The 20,509-nt window shown below is 47.4% G+C and overlaps 1 protein-coding gene across 1 annotated transcript; it reads left to right on the top strand.

The window, feature by feature from the left end:
- Positions 1 to 1,158: 1,158 nt before the first annotated feature.
- On the top strand, positions 1,159 to 19,395 carry LOC123346983 (putative olfactory receptor 2B8). The gene is made up of 2 exons (XM_044984412.1): positions 1,159 to 1,753; positions 18,458 to 19,395. The coding sequence occupies exons 1-2, from the start codon at positions 1,222 to 1,224 to the stop codon at positions 19,393 to 19,395; spliced, it is 1,470 nt and encodes a 489-aa protein (XP_044840347.1). The 5' UTR covers positions 1,159 to 1,221.
- The last annotated feature ends 1,114 nt before the right edge of the window (positions 19,396 to 20,509 follow it).

Genomic DNA, 20,509 nt, shown 5'->3' with positions numbered 1-20,509 from the left:
TCCACCTTGTATTGAGCTGTGACACTTTGAGTACATTTCCGAGACCTGAAGAAGAGGTCCATGTAAGCTCAAAAGCTTGTTTCTCTCACAAATGGAAACTGGTCTGGATTTGAGGGGTGTGTGCACCCCAGAATGTTATCAAGCTAATTGCAACCATATTTTGTGCATTCGGCCACTCTGAATTAATAAAATAGAAAACCACATTGTTAAGGGTTAATTGGAAAACAGGCTTTTAGAGACAAGGTCAAAACTAGCTGGTAGTTTCTTCTAATCAGAATGAGAGTTAGGGAAAGAAAAGTCAAGAAGTGAGACTCAAAACCTTGGTGGATGGAAGACCTGGAGTCTGGGCACCTCTGATATTAGAAGTTTATTGAAAGTTAGGAAAAGTGACGTTTTTGTGGAGGCCATTATGACCTATGTGTTTTGTAGAAGTTACAAAACTTCTAAAAGTTCACTTCTAAAAGATCAGTGAATACAGTGGATTCGAGAGGAGTCCTCTGAAGCCATTTTGGGAGATGTTATTCTTGACACATTTTCTCCCTGGTGGTTGAGCAACTAGCCACTGAGAACTCGCTGCTAATTACTCAATACCGTTCCAGCTTTTAAGTAAATATCTGGGATGCTCTAAATCTATTGCTTATGTCTATGTGCGCATAAATCTAATAAACTGCAGGTTTAGATAGCATCTACTTACTTGTATTAATATTTCATCAGGCAGAAATGCTGTGTTCCCATTGATTTATCCCTGTCACCATCTGGAGTGAAACAGTTAAGTTGCCCCTGCTGTGGATTCTGAAAACTGTTGGTAACAGGTCCAATAAAAGATATTACTCATCTGCTTCATCTCTTCAATATCCTGGGACAGACCCGACTACAACACTGCAGACAGACAGATGAGAGATTTCCCTGACCTTTGCATAAATGTATGTAGTTCTGCAGGTGGGTCATTCCCAGGTTATTAGAGATTCCATCCTTTCCCTAATCCATTCACTTAACACTTACCTGTCGCCTAGGACTCAAGGCTACCACTCTGAAAATACCCACTGTCAGTCCCAGCACTAGCACCTATGGTCACAAATCTCCTTGCTGCAGAATATTTTTCATCCTTATTCTTTCTGGCCCCTACAGGTGATGTATGGCAAAGGGGCAGGGGAAGATGGAAACTGAAGCTCCTTGGGGGAATTCATCCTGCTAGGTGTGTCTGACCGGCCACAGTTGGAGATGCTGCTTTTTGTGCTCATCTTAATCTGCTACACCATGACCTTGCTTGGAAACACCACCATTATCATGGTCTCATGGCTAGACCCCCATCTCCACACGCCCATGTATTTCTTCCTCAGCAACCTCTCTTTCCTAGACCTCTGCTACACCACCAGCGTTGGCCCCCAGATGCTGGTGAACTTCCGAAGCACTCACAAATCCATCTCTTGGGCTGGCTGTGTGGCCCAGCTCTACATCTCCCTCTCGCTGGGTTGCACCGAGTGCCTCCTACTGGCTATCATGGCCTATGACCGCTATGCCGCTGTCTGCCAGCCACTGCGCTACACGGCCATCATGAGCCGCCGCCTCTGCCTGCAGCTGGCAGCCACCGCCTGGTTGTGCGGCTTCGGCAACTCCATGCTGCAGACCATCCTGACTCTGCAACTGCCCCGGTGTGGGCGGAACCAAATCGAGCACTTCCTCTGTGAGCTGCCAGCCCTGCTCAAGCTGGCCTGTGTCGACACATCTGCCAACGAGGCCGAGCTCCTTGCCAGTGCGTTTTTCTTTCTGCTGGTGCCACTAGGCCTCATCCTGGTCTCCTACGGCTACATCAGTGCTGCCGTTGTGAGGATTCGCTCAGTGAAGGGCAGGCTCAAGACCTTCAACACTTGTACCTCCCACCTGGCCGTGGTGTCACTCTTCTATGGCACAGCCATTTCCATGTATCTACAGCCTCCATCCAGCTACTCCCAGGACAGAGGCAAGATGGTCTCCCTCTTCTACACCATGGTGACCCCCATGCTCAACCCCCTCATCTACACGCTGAGGAACAAGGAGGTGCACAGGGCCCTGTGTAGGGTGCTGGGTAGGATCCTGACCACCCAGGGGACCTGAGCTGAGTGAGCAATTGGCATAGAACCATCTGTACCTCTCATGGCTTCTGTAACCTCTTCTGTGCCCACGTGGAGCCTTCTGCTCTCTCCACAGCCCCGGCCCTCTCCAGCCACACAATCCTTCTGTCCTCTCCCACTCTACCAAACAAACCTGCCCTAATCAACCCCACAACCTGCCTTCCTTTTCCTACCCCACATAACCCTTCTCGCACCCCACAGAACAACCTGCCCTGCCACCACACTCTACCTGCCTGGCCTCTCCCACCCCACACAACCCCTCTGTCATACCACATGGCCCCCTTACCCTCTGCTTTGCAATACAACCAAGCAAAATCCTGGCTGCACCTCTAGGAACAAAGAGATTATTCTTATTGCTTTCTATTGCAGTAACAAAGAGGATCTGACTGAGATTAGGGTTGTACCGAGCACTGCACAGACACACCGAGAGAGGCAGTCCCTGCCCTAGCTGAGATCAGGGCCCCATTGTGCCTGGTGCTGCACACACAGTGAGAGGCAGTCCCTGCCCTAGCTGAGATCCAGACCATGTTCCATGAGACAGGAAATATATGAGTTTAGTGCCTTCTGAGCAAAACTATTGGACATCACAATTGAAGACTGGATTGAATCAGTGAAGGTAGCTGTATGGGTGTTGAGAGTACCTGAAGAAGATCGTGGATTTTGTGGAAGAGCATTTCAAAGGCCAGGCCAAATCCACAGTGAAGTTCATGGCAACAGCTGATAAGCCAGACGTAGAGAAGACATTTCAGATTCTCATAGAAGTGTATGAGACAAAGTAACCATTGGAACCAAACTCAAAGAATTCTATGAGCTGACACAGAATCCAGGTGGGACCATTCGGGCCTGCTCATATGAGCTCCAGGAGAGAATGAGCCAGGTGAAATGCTAGGACCTACAACAAATTCCAGACATGGATATGGTCCTGAAAGTATAGTTAGTTCTGATGATTCCCTCCACTCTGAAATGAAGAAGAGGTTTAAAGATGAGCCCAGTAAGAATTTCCATGAACTCGTGTAAACTGCCATTACATGGTCTGAATTAGAGGAAGTTCCTGTGGAAGAGATGGCCAAGCCCAACCCCCCTACAAAAGGCGTAGGTAATGCAGCTACCAGGAAAAAAATTCTTCCCCAAACACAGTTAACACCAGAAAGTTTAAAAGAAGCTGTCCAGAAACTGGCCAGCTAACAGGGGGACACAATGATGACTGAGGTGATGAAAGGTAAAATCTCCCCTAGTATGCCAAAATATCCAAGGGCACTGGGATCCTGAAAATCCCCACCTTAAAGGCACCTGATTTTCAGAAGGCAAGTGCTCCGGGCTCCCTGAAAACCAACTATTTAAAAATCATGTATCATGCTCCAAAAATCGTGAGATTGTCTTTAAAACTGTGAGATTTAATTAAATTATAACTGTCAGGTTCTTTTTCTTTGCCTTCCAGTTACTGAGATTTAGATCACACTTGTATCACATTCCAGGGTTTTTCTCCATCTCCATGAGGGCTAGAAATGTTTCTTTTTAAAGCTATTTTTTAATTGTAAGCACATTCTTCCAGGCACTGCAGCTTTCAGAAGAAGATCTAGCACTGAGAGACTTTCGTTGGCAACACTGCATCAAATCAGATACCTAAAATCACCAGTCACTTTTGTAAATCTTGGTTCATATGCCTCTCTAGTAGCCTGTCCCTCACTAACTGCAGCAGTTTGTTACTGAAGCCCAGCCAAGGAAGTTGCTCTTTTGGTTCAATCTTCCCTTTATGCTCTGATGCCTCTGGGCAGAATTGTCATTCAGTGACTTTGCTCTGTAGCAACCGACCTCACCTCTGCAACGTGAAGGCTGAGTGCCTGAGTTAATAAATATGCCTCCAGCTTCACTTCATTCTCTGGTCTCTCTATACTGACTGAAGTTTTAGATAGCTAGCCCAGCAGGCTAGGAGGCTGGATAGGTGGATATATTTTAGTGAGACAAGGTTAGTGAGATAATATCTTTTATTGGACCAACTTCTGTCGAGCTACATGGAGAAGTTGGTCCAATAAAAGATATTACCTCACCACCTTCTCTCTCTAACATCCTGAGACCAACATGGCTACAATAAAACTGCAAACAACAGGTAGGTAGGTAGGTAGGTAGGTAAATAGATAGATAGCATCAGGATTTAGACAGATAGGTATAGGTATTCAATTTATTTTTAGGTCTGGAAAGTGCCCAGTTATTTGTCCAGCACAGACACCTAAATAGAACAGAATGTTAGGATATAGACCAGGGGTCGGCAACCTTTCAGAAGTGCTGTGCCAAATCTTCATTTATTCACTCTAATTTAAGGTTTCACGAGCCAGTAATACATTTTAACATTTTTAGAAGGTCTCTTTCAATAAGTCTATAATATATAACTAAACTATTGTTGTATGTAAAGTAAATAAGGTTTTTAAAATGTTTAAGAAGCTTCATTTAAATTAAAATGCAGAGTCCCCTGGACTGGTGGCCAGGACCCGGGCAGTGTGAATGCCACTGAAAATCAGCTCACGTGCAGCCTTCGGCACCCATGCCATAGGTTGCCTACCCCTGATATAGACACGTGTCTGAGCCAGTCCGCTCAACCTCGGGTTGGATCGGAGCCGGAGCCCCCTAGAGAAAAAGAAGCCCCATATTGCATTACTAGATCACTGCTGAGCTCATGGTTTTGAGAACGTCTTGGCAGGAGGAGATTTAGCATTATTTCCTGATGATTTTATCCCTGGTTTACACTGCAGGTGAGGGAGGGAAAGATCAGTTACACTGGACAGTGTGGGCATGTTTTTGTAGAGGTGTCATTCCCTAAGGTGTAAGTGAAACACGGACTTACAGGGTTTAGTAAGAAATTTCCCAGCTGTCCACGAAGCGTGTGATGACACTTCCTCTGAAGCTGGCACTGGCCACCGTTGAAGATGGGGACTGGAAGGACCCAGGTAGGATCTAGCCTGCGGACTGGTATGTTCCTGTTAGTTGTCTTTGTGCTGCGCTTCTCCCCAGCATGTGTAATGCTCCCCGAGGTTGGATCCCTCTTGACACACTTTGATTCACTTCTCAACCTAGCATAGAAAAAATATTAATGGTCTGTCTCTATTATGGAATATCATGAAGTCACCTAGTCCAACCCCCTGCTCAAAGCAGAACCAACCCCTAAACAGATTTTTACGTCAGTTCCCTAAATTGCCCCCTCAAGGATTAAAGTCACAACCCTGGATTTAGCAAGCTAATGCTTAAATCACTGAGCTATCCCTCCCCCAATTTGTGTATTGTTTTGCTGGGGGTCCTACAAGTTACTGTTTCCTGTTTGAGTCCCTGTTTAATAAACCAGTTTGCTTTATAGTTAATTCTGTCCTTAGTTTTCTCTCCATTGATAGATGAGCTTTGGGGGCACGAGTCTGCTGGGTGGGCAATCTGAGGTGTAGAGCCTAGAGTACATCCAGTTAACCAGAGGCAAGATCTCAGTTCCTGGTTAACAGGGTGACCCCAACACATTCCTAATCGAGAATTTCCCCTCCCCCCCAGATGTTAGTTTTGTACTGCCCAGCCCTCTCCTGGCCAGTTCAGATATTTTAGGTCTGTTGCCCTGTGAGGGGAGCAATATCCCACAGTTTGCTACTTTAAATGGAGTTACTCACACAATTCAGTTTAAATGCATCAATGGATCAGTTTGGATTCTGGAAAAAAACACGTTTATTTCACTACAAAGAGGGAGATTTTAAGTGAGTACAAGTATAAGGCATTAAGGTCAGAAATGGTTACAAGAGAAACAAAAATAAATCGCTTCCTACTACTAAACCTTAACAAAGTAGACTCGGTTCAAGGAGAAAGACTGTTCTTTTGTCTTCTTAGGGGAAAGAGAGAGAGATGGATAGGGAGAGATACCTTGGGTTGTTTCTGACACCCACTTTTATTGTCCAGTCCCCTTTGAAATGAATTTTATTGAGGGTTATGCCTTGATAAATTACATTCCTGCTGTGAGGATGGAGATAAGGAGTCTCATGGTGAAAGATGTGCCAGGTTGCTGTTTGTTTAAATGCAGATCAGGTTGTTCATGCCCCCCTTCCTTGCCTAAGACTGCCCACTTGATAGGCGATTGCTTATTGACTTTGATGACACCTGGCTACACTCCCTTGTGTTCAAGAAACTGCAAGTAAATGCATTTCAGACCTAATTTCAGCTTATGTTTATTACTTTGCACAGAATGTTGCTACAAACATTTTGTCATGATAGTATTCACAAGTGAGTTATTGGTTTTCAAAGCTCTCTCCAGCAGGCTTAGAGCAGCTGAGCCAATGCAGCTTTTTAAGTGTAGACTTGCGCTTAGGAAGTTTTCTTAATAGCTAAGCTGAATCTCTGTTAGTACAGGTTAAGGCCATTACTTCTTGTCCCACCCTGGATGGACATAGAGAACCATTGATCACCATCCTCTTTATAGCAACTTTTCCCATATTTGAACACTGTTTCCAGGTCCCCCTTCAGCCTTTTTTCCTCTAGACTAAACATGCCCAGTTCTTTCAGCCTTTCCTCATAGGTCATGTTTGCTAAACCTTTGATCGTTTTTGTTACTGTCCTCTGCACTCTCTCCAGTTTGTCCACATCTTTCTTAATGCACACTATATTATATTATTTGTTAATTAATAGTAATAATTGAGATAATCATTTAGACAACCTACACACATTAAATTATTTCAGTATTTCCATGTAATTAACTCCTTTCAGCCATAGATTGTAGACAGATAAGTCGATAAACAGAAATCTATCAGCCAGTTTTTCAAAGTGATCTAAAATCAACACAAATAGATAGATTACCCTGTAATTTGCCATGCCACATCAGGGACAGAGTGCAGTTAGAAGTGCAAATTTGGGATTTGGTCATGGGGATCCTGACATACATCCTCCTGCAAAAATAACCACTTCAGAATTGCCAGTGCTTATAATGTTTTCCTGAACAGAGCTGGGGAACAAACTAGTTGCAGAAACCACATGAAATGGAGACCAGTGGACTTTCCCTGGGCTCATCTAGTGTCACGCACCAAGAACCAGATGCAAAACGGAGTGGTTACAAAGTTATTGGGTTTGGATTCTGGGTCTATAGATTGGTAGGGATAGCTGATGAAACCTCTGAAAGTCAGGAAATGCAGTGTTAAATGATGCCTCTAGGTGTCATCATAGCAATTATTAATGGTTAGTTAATGTTTGATAATTAATTGACAACTCCAATAAACTGAAAAGCAACAGAGGTAACACAGATAAATGGAAATACTTTTTAGCATGACCCCAAATTAACCTGTGTTACTCATACTCCATGACATTACCAGGGAAAGATTAGGCATTTATTCTAGACATCGGTTCCTCACTGAGGTTGGTCGAGAACTCCTTGGTAAATAAGAAGTTAACTTAATGACATACAATGTTTCTATGACTGCTACAAAAATTACTAATAAGATGCATGACAGTTCATAAGAGTTATTCAAAAAATTGTAAATTAATTTGTAAATTATTTTAAGGGTCAGAGTTCAGGTTACAATCTGAGTTAAAAGCATTTTTCTTTCAAGTTTCTGAGAAGGGCATTGCATGTTGAAATGACCTCATCATATACACTATCAAGAATTCAAATGTTTCAAGAATATACGTTCCCATGATTTAGGATACAAGTCAGCCTCTAACTGTCTGCAGTGAGGAAGACATTTCTGTTATGTCTCATTGCCTATCCCCTGGCATACATATTGTAGAACTGCCACCAACTGCCACAGCTGCACTTTTCCATGACAACCTGTTTGAAGTATTTCTGTAGTCAGGTTGATCACAGGATATGAGCAAAGCAAAGAAGGTGAGATAATCTCTTTTATTTGACCAACTTATGTTGGAGGCTTCAAAAGAAAGCTGCACAACACCTTCAAAAGATGAGCCTGAGAACTTAAATTCATAAGTCTTCTTGTGACAGATTTATGTTACCAATCTGCCCGGGGTGTCAGGTGATCAGGCTGAGGCTGCAGGATCTTTAGAGAAGGCTGATCTGCCTCCCCATGGGACCCCCTGAGTGAGGGGGTCCTTGGGGTTGTGACATTCTGGACAGCCCTGGACTTAACAGAGACTCTGGTTTTATGACTCTGTAGTGAGGCCGAGTGGCCTCCCGTCAAGGGGCAGAGTGAGGCATCATTACACTCCCCTTGGAGGGTGGATCCTAGATTTCCCTGCCCACCTCACTGGAAGCAACGGGTCGTGGCTGGAAGTATAAAAGGCCAGCTCTGCAGCACAGTTGAGAGAGAGCCGGTGGAGGAGAAGGACGCTCGGCCTATTCGGCCACGTCCCCAAGAGAAACGTTCGCCTGACTGTTCCTGATCCTCAGACACTGATGAGGACTGGCCCGGCGTGCCTGCCGCCATGTACCTTGAGGAGCCAGAAGAGGCCTGGAAGCTAGAGGTACCAAACCCCAGGCTGGCAGGAAGTGGCCCGGAGCAGCCATGGAGCAGCGGGCTGCAGAGCCAGGGTTGGCTCAGTTGGCATGTTGCGGCTGGATCCCCACCAACACAGGAGCAGGCAATCCTGCCCCTGCCGGGGCCCTGATCTGGGACATGGTGGAGTAGGGTGGGCTCACATCTCCCTGCCACCCCATCTCAGGGTGGCTGACTCCTACACTGTTCAGAGAAGCCCTAGCCCTGAAGAGGAGCCTCCCTAACCAGCTCTCCTACAGACTGTTTGTTTGCTGGCTGCCTGTGCCCCACCCAGGCTGAAGCCAGCCCTAAGACTGCTTTGCTTGCTGGCCACATGATGCGGGGACTGGGAAACCAGAGGTCAGCCATCAGGAGCCCCAGAAGGCAGAAGACTGTGAAAAGGCTCAGTAGATGGTATTGGGCACTGCCCTGTGTCCTTCCTTGGCTCCATCCATGAACAAAGCTGGCTCTGCTTGGAGAAGACTGAGCAATCTGGGCATCTGGGAGTCATAAGCTCCAGCCAGCACAGACCAGACATACACCTAATATATAATCCCTCTGATTCTCTTTTATTGAATATTGATCTAAAATCCCCATTAACATTGCCCCCTCTCTATTTAATTCTCAGATATGGATAGTTTGGGGGCTTCTTCCCTCTTCTCATGTTAAACTCATGTTAAACTGCAGTTACTTCGCCACCTGGGCAGGATGTTCACCAGAGTCACCATCCTGCACCAGGTGCTCCTGCTCTCATCAATGCTCCTGCTATTCTGGCTGCATTGGTGGTACAGCACAGTGCCATCCACTCCTGGCAGGATGCATGTGCTCCTCCTCTCCATCTGGTGCTCGTGCTCTACCTTCTGCAGCCAGCTTTTCAGCCAGCATCCCGACATCTTCCACCTGATGGAGCTGGCCAAGCATATCTGCCACCTCCTGCCCAGAGGCAGCCCAGAGCTGCTGCAGGGGCCCGGCTGTGACCTGCTCCATTCCTTCTTCCGGTGGGAGGTGGCCATGCTACAGGACTTCATACTGCAGTCCCACTGGGTGTCATAGGTCTTCCAGCACATTGACATTGTGATGCCTTTGGGGTGCTAGGCCTGCTCCCAGGCCTGGAGGCACCAGCCTCCCTTTCACCAGGTGCAGATCTGCAAGACGGCCATGGAGGTCTTTGTGTACAGGCCAGTCATCTCGGAGGAAGAGCAGAGAGAACAAGTGCTTCTTAAAGAAGAGATTGAGGCTCCCACAAAGGGGTGGGGGCTTTTCTCCGATCTCCACTGAGGATTCGGCACAGTGGTTGTACTCTTTGATAAGAAGGCCTTCCAGAGCAGGGACATCATGATGTTCACAGAGTGCCAGGCTCGCAATGGCACCAGCCCCTTTGGGAATGTGGTGGGAGCCTGTGTCATCTACAGCCACATGGCACTGAAGGTTATCAAGTTCTTCCCGCTGGAGGCGCTCTACCCACTCTTTGCGTCCACATCATCCACCTGGTCCATGAACCCCAAGCCATTTACACCTCTCACCCAACGCCTATTTGGTCATGTTCAAAGACTGCCACAGCCAGGACAGCATGTATGTCGCCGCAGTGCACTGCCCACCTCCTGCCCTGTGTGACACTACCTCCTGACCTGCTATAATGACTTAGTCAGGGATCCACTGTGCCAGGTGGCCAAGTGGTACCGCTACACTGGCTTGGCATCCTCTCCAAGCTCAAGCCCTGGGTGCCCAACATCCCCCACTGATCCAGGCCTCTGGACCTTGTGGCACTACTGGTGTGGAGGGATTCAAGCAAGGTCTCCTGGCCCTGGAGGTACCAGCTCATCTTCCACCAGGTGCAGGAGATCTGTAAGCTGGCCATAGAGGTCTTTGTGTACAGGCCAGTTAGCTCAGAAGAGGGATGGAGGAACCTAACACTTCCTAGAAAAGAGATCAAGGACTAGACAAAGGGGTGGGGTCTTTTCTCCAATCTCCCCTGAGGATTCAGAGCAATGGTTGGATGGTTAGATAAGGAGGAGCTGCCTCCCTGAGCAGAGAACCCACTAGGGAATAAGTCACACACTTGTCCAATGATTTTCCCACAAACCAGGGGGTGGATGCTGTCAGTGGATGCTGTGTGGATCAGTCAGGAAATGCAGACCCAGCTACATTCTCTTGTGTGGAGCCAGAGATAGAACCCCTTTCCTACAGCACTAAATACACAAGACCAGTTCACCTAGAAGCAATCTGTCCTGCTGCTAGATCCTTTATCCGCCCTGCAGAGACAGCTAGTAGACAGGACTGGGAGTCAGGATTCTTGGCTTCTCTCCCATCTGTAGGAGGGGAGTGGGGTCTAATAAGTTAGAGCAGCATACTTGTCCTGGATGCTAAGACTGACGAGCCACCTCTTATCCAGATATCTAGAAAAGGTGTACTGCCATCCTATCTCCTGTGTCAGTCTTTTGTTAAAGATAGGAAACCACCAGTCACAGCCATCAACTAAACAAAAACCCTTTCTTTCCTACTATGAGCTATTGTCTGACAAAAGAAGAGAGTCTAATGGCCCCCTAAAATTAGGGTTGTGAGTTCAGTCCTTGAGGGGCCCATTTAGGGATCTCGGGAAAAAAATCTGTTCGGGGATTGGTCCTGCTTTGAGCAGGGGATTGGAGTAGATGACCTCCTAAGGTCCCTTCCAGCCCTGATATTGTATAATCATGTGAATTGCTATCCTCTCTGAAAGGGGCTTTTGAAAAGTTTGGGTAACGTTCGGTTCTCAAAACAAGCCAATGGCAGATTCAAACTGATGTATGTCTTGTGTTGAAATTCTTTTTCCTCTGGTGAATCTGATTCAATACATTTCCAGACTTTGGCATAAATTTTCTAGTATTTTGCCCATGGGATTGAGTCAGCTGAGGTCGCTGTCCTCAAAACCCTGAACCAGGTTTGACTGCTTAATGTTGTATAAGTGACAGGATCATGCTAATACCTGTGATCTCTGGGCCCCCTTATTCAACTAGAAATTAACACAAAAGCTCTCCCGCTGCTCATGGGGCTCGCTCGAATTTGACTCCCTTTGGATTCACTTCAATTCCCTTCTTAATCTGAAGCAGAAAACTTTTTAATGGCCCCACAAGGGGACTCATCAGAGGCCATGTCACAAATAGCATGTTTTTAATAAGCCCCAATTGCTGGATCCCCCCGCTGGAGCCAGGAGCCAAGACTCTAACGATGCCCAGCACATCACATTCTGAAGCCATTGGAGGGCACTAACTCTAACAGGACAGCTGGCACCAGTCCCAGAGTTTCCTCTGTCACAGACAGGGGCTGAATATCTTGGCACCAGATCCTTGACCAGCCAGACTGATAATACATATCCTTCTGCATCAGGTCATTGTCCAGTTACTTCAGTGCCACATACCCTTCTGTACCAGGTAACTGTCCAGTTATTCCAGTACCCCATGTCCTTCTGCAAAAGGTCATTGCCAAGTTTCTGTAATGTGTAGAACAAGCCTATTCATCAGGTGTAAATGCAGGTATCTGAAGTCTGAAAAGATTTGTTCTATGCTGTTGGACACTGATGCAATTCTTTTTTCCAGGTTCTGGGTATAAGCCAGGGTTCAGCTGTTATTTACCAGCCCCATGGCCTGACCTAACTTTCCCCACAAAACTGTCAACCGTGGTCCCTGGGGCTCCACAAACATCACCAGCTGAGTGCCAGCCCCTTTGGGACGATGCAGGGAGGAAACTCTCCCCATACTCTCCAGCTCTGACAACCATAAAGGTTTGTGTCCCTCCCCGCACACGGCCCTTAGAAGTCTGGGACGGAGATCCTGAGCTGTGTGGGAGGAGACACCTGCAGTCTCAGAGACGCGGGGCCCTTCCTGGCCATGCTTTGGACCTCAGCCCACCGAGACACATAGAGATACCATCCCCGTAAGCTTGGAGACACAAGGACGGCTGTAGAGTGGTCTGGCTTGCCAGCCATCCTTCTAGCCATCCACCGTACATTTCTGCATCTATCCAGCTCTCTCCTCTTCTGTCCATCTCTCTCTTTCTTTATTGTCCTCTGCCTTTCTCTGTCCTTCTACCAATTCACATCTGACTTCCTCTCTTTCTCCACATCCATCCTTCTCTCCATCTGACTCCCCCTCTCTATTTCCCTCCACCCATGCCTAGCCTCCGTCAGCCCCCACACACCCAGTAACTCTCTCTCTCTCATCTCTGGCTTTTCTAATGTTCCCAGCACTGCAGTCGCTGGGTTCTCAGGAGCCCCTTCCCACTGAGACAGGCTTTGGGCATCCCCACCCAGCTCGGGTTTCCAGAGCCAGAGGTGGGTGTGCTGCCCACAGGGCAGGTGGACAGAGTTAGCTTGTTTCCTTACCCCCCCTCCTCCCAAACCCTGTAGACATTCAGCCTCTCGGCCTGGGGTGCCTCATCTCCAGGCTCTGCAAGCACAGAGCGGGTTACAGTGAAGGGGAGCAGGGATTGCAGCTAAGACTCAGCCCTGGTATCGGAGTATCTGAACAGCCCGGAGCTGTTCCGGCAGGAGCGGTCTGGGGAGAGCAGATCCGGATGTGAATGGAGGTGAGTCAGGGGCGGAGGGGATTTGAAATAGGCAGAGTGAGGGAGTTGGAAAGGGAATAGCACAATGAATGGAGACAGACAGGCAGACAGACTGACCAGGGGATTATGATGATTAGGATGGATGGATGTTTCCTGCCACATCTCCAAAATCAGGGTTGTTACCAGCATAGGCTTATCAATAGCACAGATGCTGTAGCCCCAGTCTGAACTGGCTGGACAGAGCCTTGGTGGGAGTCCAGCGGGTGCATGGATCTCCAGAGGTGGATCTCACTGGAGTATCAGGAGTAGTTCTCTTTTTAACCAACCCTCTGTCCCACCTTACTTTCCTCCTAAAGTTTTCCTTCTCCCTCTGTCTCTCCCTTAAGCAGATCCTCAGTGGGTACCAACAAGTTATATTACAGTTGAACCTAGAAACTCCCACAGAGGTGGGGTCCCCATCATGCCAGGCACTGTACAGACACAGAGAGAGAGAGAGTCCCTGACCCAGCTGAGATCAGGAGAGTGACCAGATGTCCTGATTTTATAGGAACGGTCCCAATTTTTGGGTCTTTTTCTTACATAGGCTTCTATTACTCCCCACCCCATGTCCTGATTTTTCACACTTGCTGTCTGGTCACCCTAGAGATCAGGGCCTTGTACTTTTGGGTGGTGCACAGACTCACAGTAAATGAGGGACACACAATCCATGCCCCAATCATAGAATCATAGAATCATAGAATCTCAGGGTTGGAAGGGACCTCAGGAGGTCATCTAGTCCAACTCCCTGCTCAAAGCAGGACCAAACCCAACTAAATCATCCCAGCCAGGGCTTTGTCAAGCCTGACCTTAAAAACCTCTAAGGAAGGAGATTCCACCACCTCCCTAGGTAACCCATTCCAATTCTTTACCACCCTACTAGTGAAAAAGTTTTTCCTAATATCCAACCTAAACCTCCCCCTCTGCAACTTGAGACCATTACTCCTTGTTCTGTCATCTTCTACCACTGAGAACATTCTAGATCCATCCTCTTTGGAACCCCCTTTCAGGTAGTTGAAAGCAGCTATCAAATCTCCCTTCATTCTTCTCTTGTGCAGACTAAACAATCCCAGTTCCCTCAGCCTCTCCTCATAAGTCATGTGCTCCAGCCCCCTAATCATTTTTGTTGTCCTTTGCTGGACTCTTTCCAATTTATCCACATCTTTCTTGTAGTGTGGGGCCCAAAACTGGACACAGTACTCCAAATGAGGCCTCACCAGTGCTGAGTAGAGGGGAATGATCACATCCCTCGATCTGCTGGAAATGCCCCTATTTATACAACCCAAAATGCCATTAGCCTTCTTGGCAACAAGGGCACACTGTTGACTCATATTCAGCTTTTCATCCACCGTAACCCCTAGGTCCTTTTCTGCAGAACTGCTGCCCAGCCATTTGGTCCCTAGTCTGTAGCAGTGCATGGGATTCTTCCGTCCTAAGTGCAGGACTCTGCACTTGTCCTTGTTGAACCTCATCATATTTCTTTTGGCCCAATCCTCTAATTTGTCTAGGTCCCTCTGTATCCTATCCCTACCCACCAATTCCCCCGAATCGGGCCCCGCGCCTAAGAGGGCCCCGCGCCCAGTGAGAATCTCTTCCCTGGCTAGAGGCACCTTTTAAATTTTTACTCACCTGGCAGCGCTCCGGGTCTTCAGTGACACTTCGGCAGTGGGTCCTTCGCTTGCTCTGGGTCTTCAGCGGCACTTTGGCGGCGGGTCCTTCAGTGCCACCGAAGACCTGGAGCGAGTGAAGGACCCGCCGCCGAAGACTCGGAGCACTGCCTGGTGAGTACAAGCCCCATGTGTTTTTAAATTTTTTAAAATATATATATATATATATAGTCATCCCTGCCGGGGCCCCATTGAAATGGTTCGAATTGGGCCCCGCACTTGCTAAAGCTGGCCCTGCCTCTGTATCCTATCCCTACCCTCCAGCGTATCAACCACTCCTCCCAGTTTAGTGTCATCTGCAAACTTGCTAAGGGTGCAGTCCACACCATCCTTCAGATCGTTAATGAAGATATTGAACAAAACCGGCCCCAGCACCGACCCTTGGGGCACTACACTTGATACCGGCTGCCAACTAGACATGGAACCATTGATCACTACCTGTTGAGCCCGACCGTGTAGCCAGTTTTCTATCCACCTTACCGTCCATTCATCCAGCCCATGCTTCTTTAACTTGCTGGCAAGAATACTGTGGGAAACTGTATCAAAAGCTTTGCTAAAGTCCAGAAATAGCACATCCACTGCTTTCCCCTAAGTAGGCAAGACAGATAAATGGAGGGAGAAAAGGAAGATTATTGTTCTCACTTTTGAGATGGGACCCCAGACTGAGAGAGTCGAAGTCACTATCCCAAAATCACCCAGTGACTCTGTGTAAGTGCTGGGTACTGAAGCCAGCTCTCCAGAGTCCTCAGCCAGGACTTATCCTCTGGACCATTCTTGGGGATAAGATCTTCCCCTCCCTTCTCACTCACTCACCTTAATGTCTTCTAGACTCTTCCCATGTCATCATTCCATTCGTCATCCCGTCACCCCATGGCCATCACTACATTGTCTGGTACTGCAAGTAGATTGGGCAAAATACAATTGCCAAAGTCACTTTTTTATCCTGTTTTTCCATCAATCCCACAGCCCCTCTCCCGGTTCATCCCAGCTTTTTTTTTAAACAATAGCCAATGACCCAGCGAGTTTAACTAACGCCTGTCAAATGTGCTACTGAGGAGTCTGTTTCCTTTCAACTTATCTCCACTCCTTGTCTTCATCTTTCTGGCCAAAGGCCATTTTTGAATGAATGGACAAACAGCATTACTCTCTGACAACCATCACCAACTGTATCTTCCTCCTTCTCTTCTTTCTCACTCAGATTTCTCTCCCCCGCTTCTTCCTTCCAAGTCTCACATGTATGGGTGTACTTATTCAGAGGTATAAAAGCTTCAGTAGGTGCCCATGTTCCTGTCAGGGATTCCAAAGTATTTGTAACATTCTTAGCCCTTTTGCGTGACACTGATAGAGTTAGAGGAGGGAAGGAGAGAGGTGGGAGAAGAGGAATGAAGATGAAAGTGAGGATGGGGAGAAAGTTGAAAATGTACAACCTGGGGGGAGAAGAGATTGAATGAGGATGTGATGAATGCTAGGTACGTGCAGTGTTTGGTATCATATTGACCACTGTCTTAGAAATGCAGAGAGACAAGGTGGGTGAGCTGATATCTTTTATTGGAGCAACTTCTGTTGGTGAGAGAGACAAGGTTTTGAGCTTACACGGAGCAGGGAAAAGTACTCCGAGTGTCACAGCTAAGTACAAAGAGGAACAGAAGCCTAAATAGTTAACACATATTTCAAGGGATCATTCAAGGTAAAGTTGCCAGTGAAGTTGTCTCCCGTCATAGAGGGGAATGGGTGGGGGGAGAACCTGGAAGAGGCGGCTCAGTGGGTCACAGATTGTTATAATGAGCCATATATCCAGCCTCTCTGTTCAATTTGTGCTTTTAGTGTCTATCAACATTATGAATTTACAACACAGACTTGATGGGGTCCACATCCTGAGCCCCTTCTTCTGGCGTTCAAACAACCCCCCATGCTCACCATGCTCAGCATCGTAAGCAAGCTCCCCACAGAGCAGGACACACCAACTCAAAGTGGTACCAGACCCTGTCAGAACAACAGACACAAAACCCGCAGCCATATTTCCATTTCTATGATGATCAACACCATTCACAACACGGCATTCAAGATCCATTACTCTAAAACACAACAATCACAACATGTGGTGTATCTCCTCCAATGCACTAAGTGCCCCAACAACAAATATGTGGATGAAACCAGACAATGTCTATACTCTTGAATGAACTCACACAGGAACATGATAGAAGACAAAAATACCCTATCACTGGTGGGTGAAAACTTGACACAAAGCGACCACTGTATTAATGACTTATCAATCCTCATCCTCAAAGAAAACCTTCAGAAAACCATGAAAAGACCAGCCTGGGAGCTTAACTTCATAACTTTGCTGGACACTAAAAACCATGGACTGAACAGAGACAAAATTTATATCCCACTAACCCCACCTCCATAAGCTTATTTTCCCCCTCCTTTCCCCTCTATGACTGGAAGCATGTTACAGACCATTTCACCATGAATGGTCCATTGAAATATGTTTTAAGTACTTGTACTGAAAAATCTGCTTCACTTTGCATTTAGCTGTGACACTCTGAGTACATTTCCCAGACCTGCAGAAATGCTCTGTGTGAGCTCAAAAGCTTCTCTCTCTCACCAATGGAAGCTTGTCTGTTACCCTAGATTTTATGGATGTGAGTACCCCAGAATGCAATCAAGATAATTGCAATCATATTCTGTGCATTGAGACACCATGAATTAATAAAATGGAACACCAGATAGTTAAGAGTTAATTGGAAAACAGCTTTTAGAGGCAAGGTGAAAACTAGCTGGGAGTTTCTGCTAATCTGAATGGGAGGAGGGGAAAGAAAGGTCAACAAAGGAGATTGAAAACCTTGGTGGTTGGAAGACCTGGAGTCTGGGCACCTCTGATAGAAGTTTATTGAAAGTTAGGGAATGTGATGATTTTGTAGAGGTTATTATGACCTATGTGTTTTGTAGAAGTTAGTTTTAAAAGACCAGTGAATACAGTGGATTCTGGAGCAGTCCTCCGAAGCCATTTTGAAATATGTTTTTCTTGTTATCTTTTCTCCCCGGTAGGTGAGCAACTGGCCACTGACAACCTGCTGCTAATTACTCAGTACACTTCCATATTTTAGGTAAATATCTGGGATGCTCTAAATCTATTGCTTATGACTGTGTGAGCTTAAATCTAATAAACTGCAGGTTTAGATAGTGTCCGCGTAGTTGTATTAATATTTCATGAGGCAGAAATGCTGTGTTCCCATTGATTTATCCTTGACACCACCTGGAGTGAAACAGTTTAGTTACCCCTACTGTGGGTTCTGAAAACCCTTGGTAACAGGTCCAATAAAAGATATTACCTCATCCGCTTCATCTCTCCAATATCCTGGGACGGACCCGACTACAACAACATTGCAGACAGACAGATGAGAGATTTCCCTGAGCTTTACATAAATGTATGCAGTGCTGCAGGTGGGTCATTCCCAGGTTATTAAAGATTCTAGCCTTTCCCTAATACATTCACTTAACACTTACCTGTCTCCTAGGACTCAAGGCTAACACTCCGAAAATACCCACTGTCAATCACAGCAGTAGCACCTATGATCACAAATCTCCTTGCTGCAGGATATTTTTCACCCTTATTCTTTCTGGCCCCTACAGGTGATGTATGGCAAAGGGACACAGGAAGATGGAAACCAAAGCTCCTTGGGGGAATTCATCCTGCTAGGGGTGTCTGACCAGCCACAGTTGGAGCGGCTGCTCTTTGTGCTCATTTTAATCTCCTACACCATGACCTTGCTTGGAAACACCACCATCATTGTGGTCTCCTGGCTAGACCCTCATCTCCACACACCCATGTATTTCTTCCTCAGGAACCTCTCTTTCCTGGACCTCTGCTACACCACCAGTGTTGGCCCCCAGATGCTGGTGAATTTCCAAAGCACCCATAAATCCATCTCTTGGGCTGGCTGCGTGGCCCAGCTCTACATCTCCCTCTCACTGGGTTGCACCGAGTGCCTCCTGCTGGCCATCATGGCCTATGACCGCTATGCCGCCATCTGCCAGCCGCTGCGCTACACGGCCATTATGAGCCACCGCCTCTGCCTGCAGCTGGCGGCTACCGCCTGGTTGTGCAGCTTCGGCAACTCCATGCTGCAGACCATCCTGATCCTGAGGGTGCCCCGGTGTGGGCGGAACCAAATCGATAACCTATTCTGCGAGCTGCCAGCCCTGCTCAAACTGGCATGTGTCGACACCTCTGCCAATGAGGCCGAGGTCCTCGCCAGCTCAGTGATTTTCCTGCTGGTTCCACTGGGCTTCATCCTGATGTCCTACAGCTACATCGGCGCTGCCGTGCTGAAGATTCACTCAGCGAAAGGCAGGCTCAAGGCCTTCAACACCTGTGCCTCTCACCTGGCCGTGGTGTCGATCTTTTATGGCACAGGCATTTCCACGTATCTACAGCCTCCATCCAGCTACTCCCAGCACCAGGGTAAGATAGTAGGCCTCTTCTACACCATGGTGGCCCCCATGCTCAACCCCCTCATCTACACGCTGAGGAACAAGGAGGTGCACAGAGCGCTGCAGAGGGCACTGAGGAGAAACATGACCGCCCAGGGGGTCTGAGCTGGGAGAGCAATTGGTACAAAACCATCTCTGTCTCTCATGGCTACCGTAACCTCTTCTGTGCCCATGTGGAGCCTTCTGCTCTCTCCACAGCCCCGGCCCTCTCCACCCAAACAAACCCTCTGGCCTCTCCCACTCTGCAGAACAAGCCTGACCTAATCTGCCCCACAACATGCCTTCCCTTTCCCACCCCACACAAACCATCTCTCACTCACACAACACTCCTGCCCTCTTCTTTGCAATTCAACCAAGGACTATCTTTGGTGGACCTCCAGGAACAATCCCTGTTCTCCTGCCCAAAGAGATTATTCTTATTCCTTTCTGTTGTGGTAGCAAAGAGGCTGCAACTGAGATCAGGGCTGTGCCAAGCACGACACGGACACTAAACAAGTTACAATTCCTTCCCCAGCTGATATCAGGGCCCCATTGTGCCGGGCACTGCACTGACACACAGCGGCAGGCAGTCCCTTCTCCAACTGAGATGAGGGCTCAATTGTGCTTGGCGCTGCACAGACACAAAGCAAGGGACAGCCCCTGCTCCAGCTGAGATCAGGTCCATCTTCTATGGGACCAGAAGATATCTGAGTTCAGTGGCTTCTCAATGAAACTAGCGCACATCTGGATAGAAGAATGGATTAAGTCAGTGAAGGCAGCTCTATAGGTTTTGAGAGTACCTGAAGAAGACATTGTGCATTTTGTGGAAGAGCATCTCAAATTCCAGGCCAAATTCAGAAGTTCATGGCAACAGCTAACAAGCCAGACATAGAGAAGACATTTCAGCTGTATGCAGACAAAGCGGAACCAGACTAAAAGAATTCTATGAGCTGACACAGAATCCACGTGGGACCATTTTGGTCTACTCATATGAGCTCCAGGAGAGAATGAGCCAGGTAAAGCACTGGGACCCACAACAAGTTTGGGTCCTGAAAGCGCAGTTAGCGCTGGGGCCCAGGGATGACTCCCTCCATTGTGACATGAAGAAGAGGTCTAAAGAAGAGTCCAGTAAGAATTTCCATGAACTCATGCAAACTGCCACTACATGGTCTGAATTCTGCGAATGAGTCCAAAGCCCCAGGTACTCAAAACCAAAGGGGCATCAGGCCCATCTACAGTA

This window comes from Mauremys mutica, chromosome 12 (assembly GCF_020497125.1).
Source record: "Mauremys mutica isolate MM-2020 ecotype Southern chromosome 12, ASM2049712v1, whole genome shotgun sequence".
NCBI classification, from domain to species: domain Eukaryota; kingdom Metazoa; phylum Chordata; order Testudines; family Geoemydidae; genus Mauremys; species Mauremys mutica.
This window is presented reverse-complemented; position numbering and strand designations above follow the sequence as displayed.

Coding starts and splice junctions, on each gene's coding strand:
- LOC123346983 (XM_044984412.1), top strand. CDS start 1,222: ATGCTGCTTTTTGTGCTCATCTTAATCTGCTACACCATGACCTTGCTT. Junction 1,754..18,457: donor CGAGGCCGAGCTCCTTGCCA/GTGCGTTTTTCT, acceptor GGACACAGGAAG/ATGGAAACCAAAGCTCCTTG.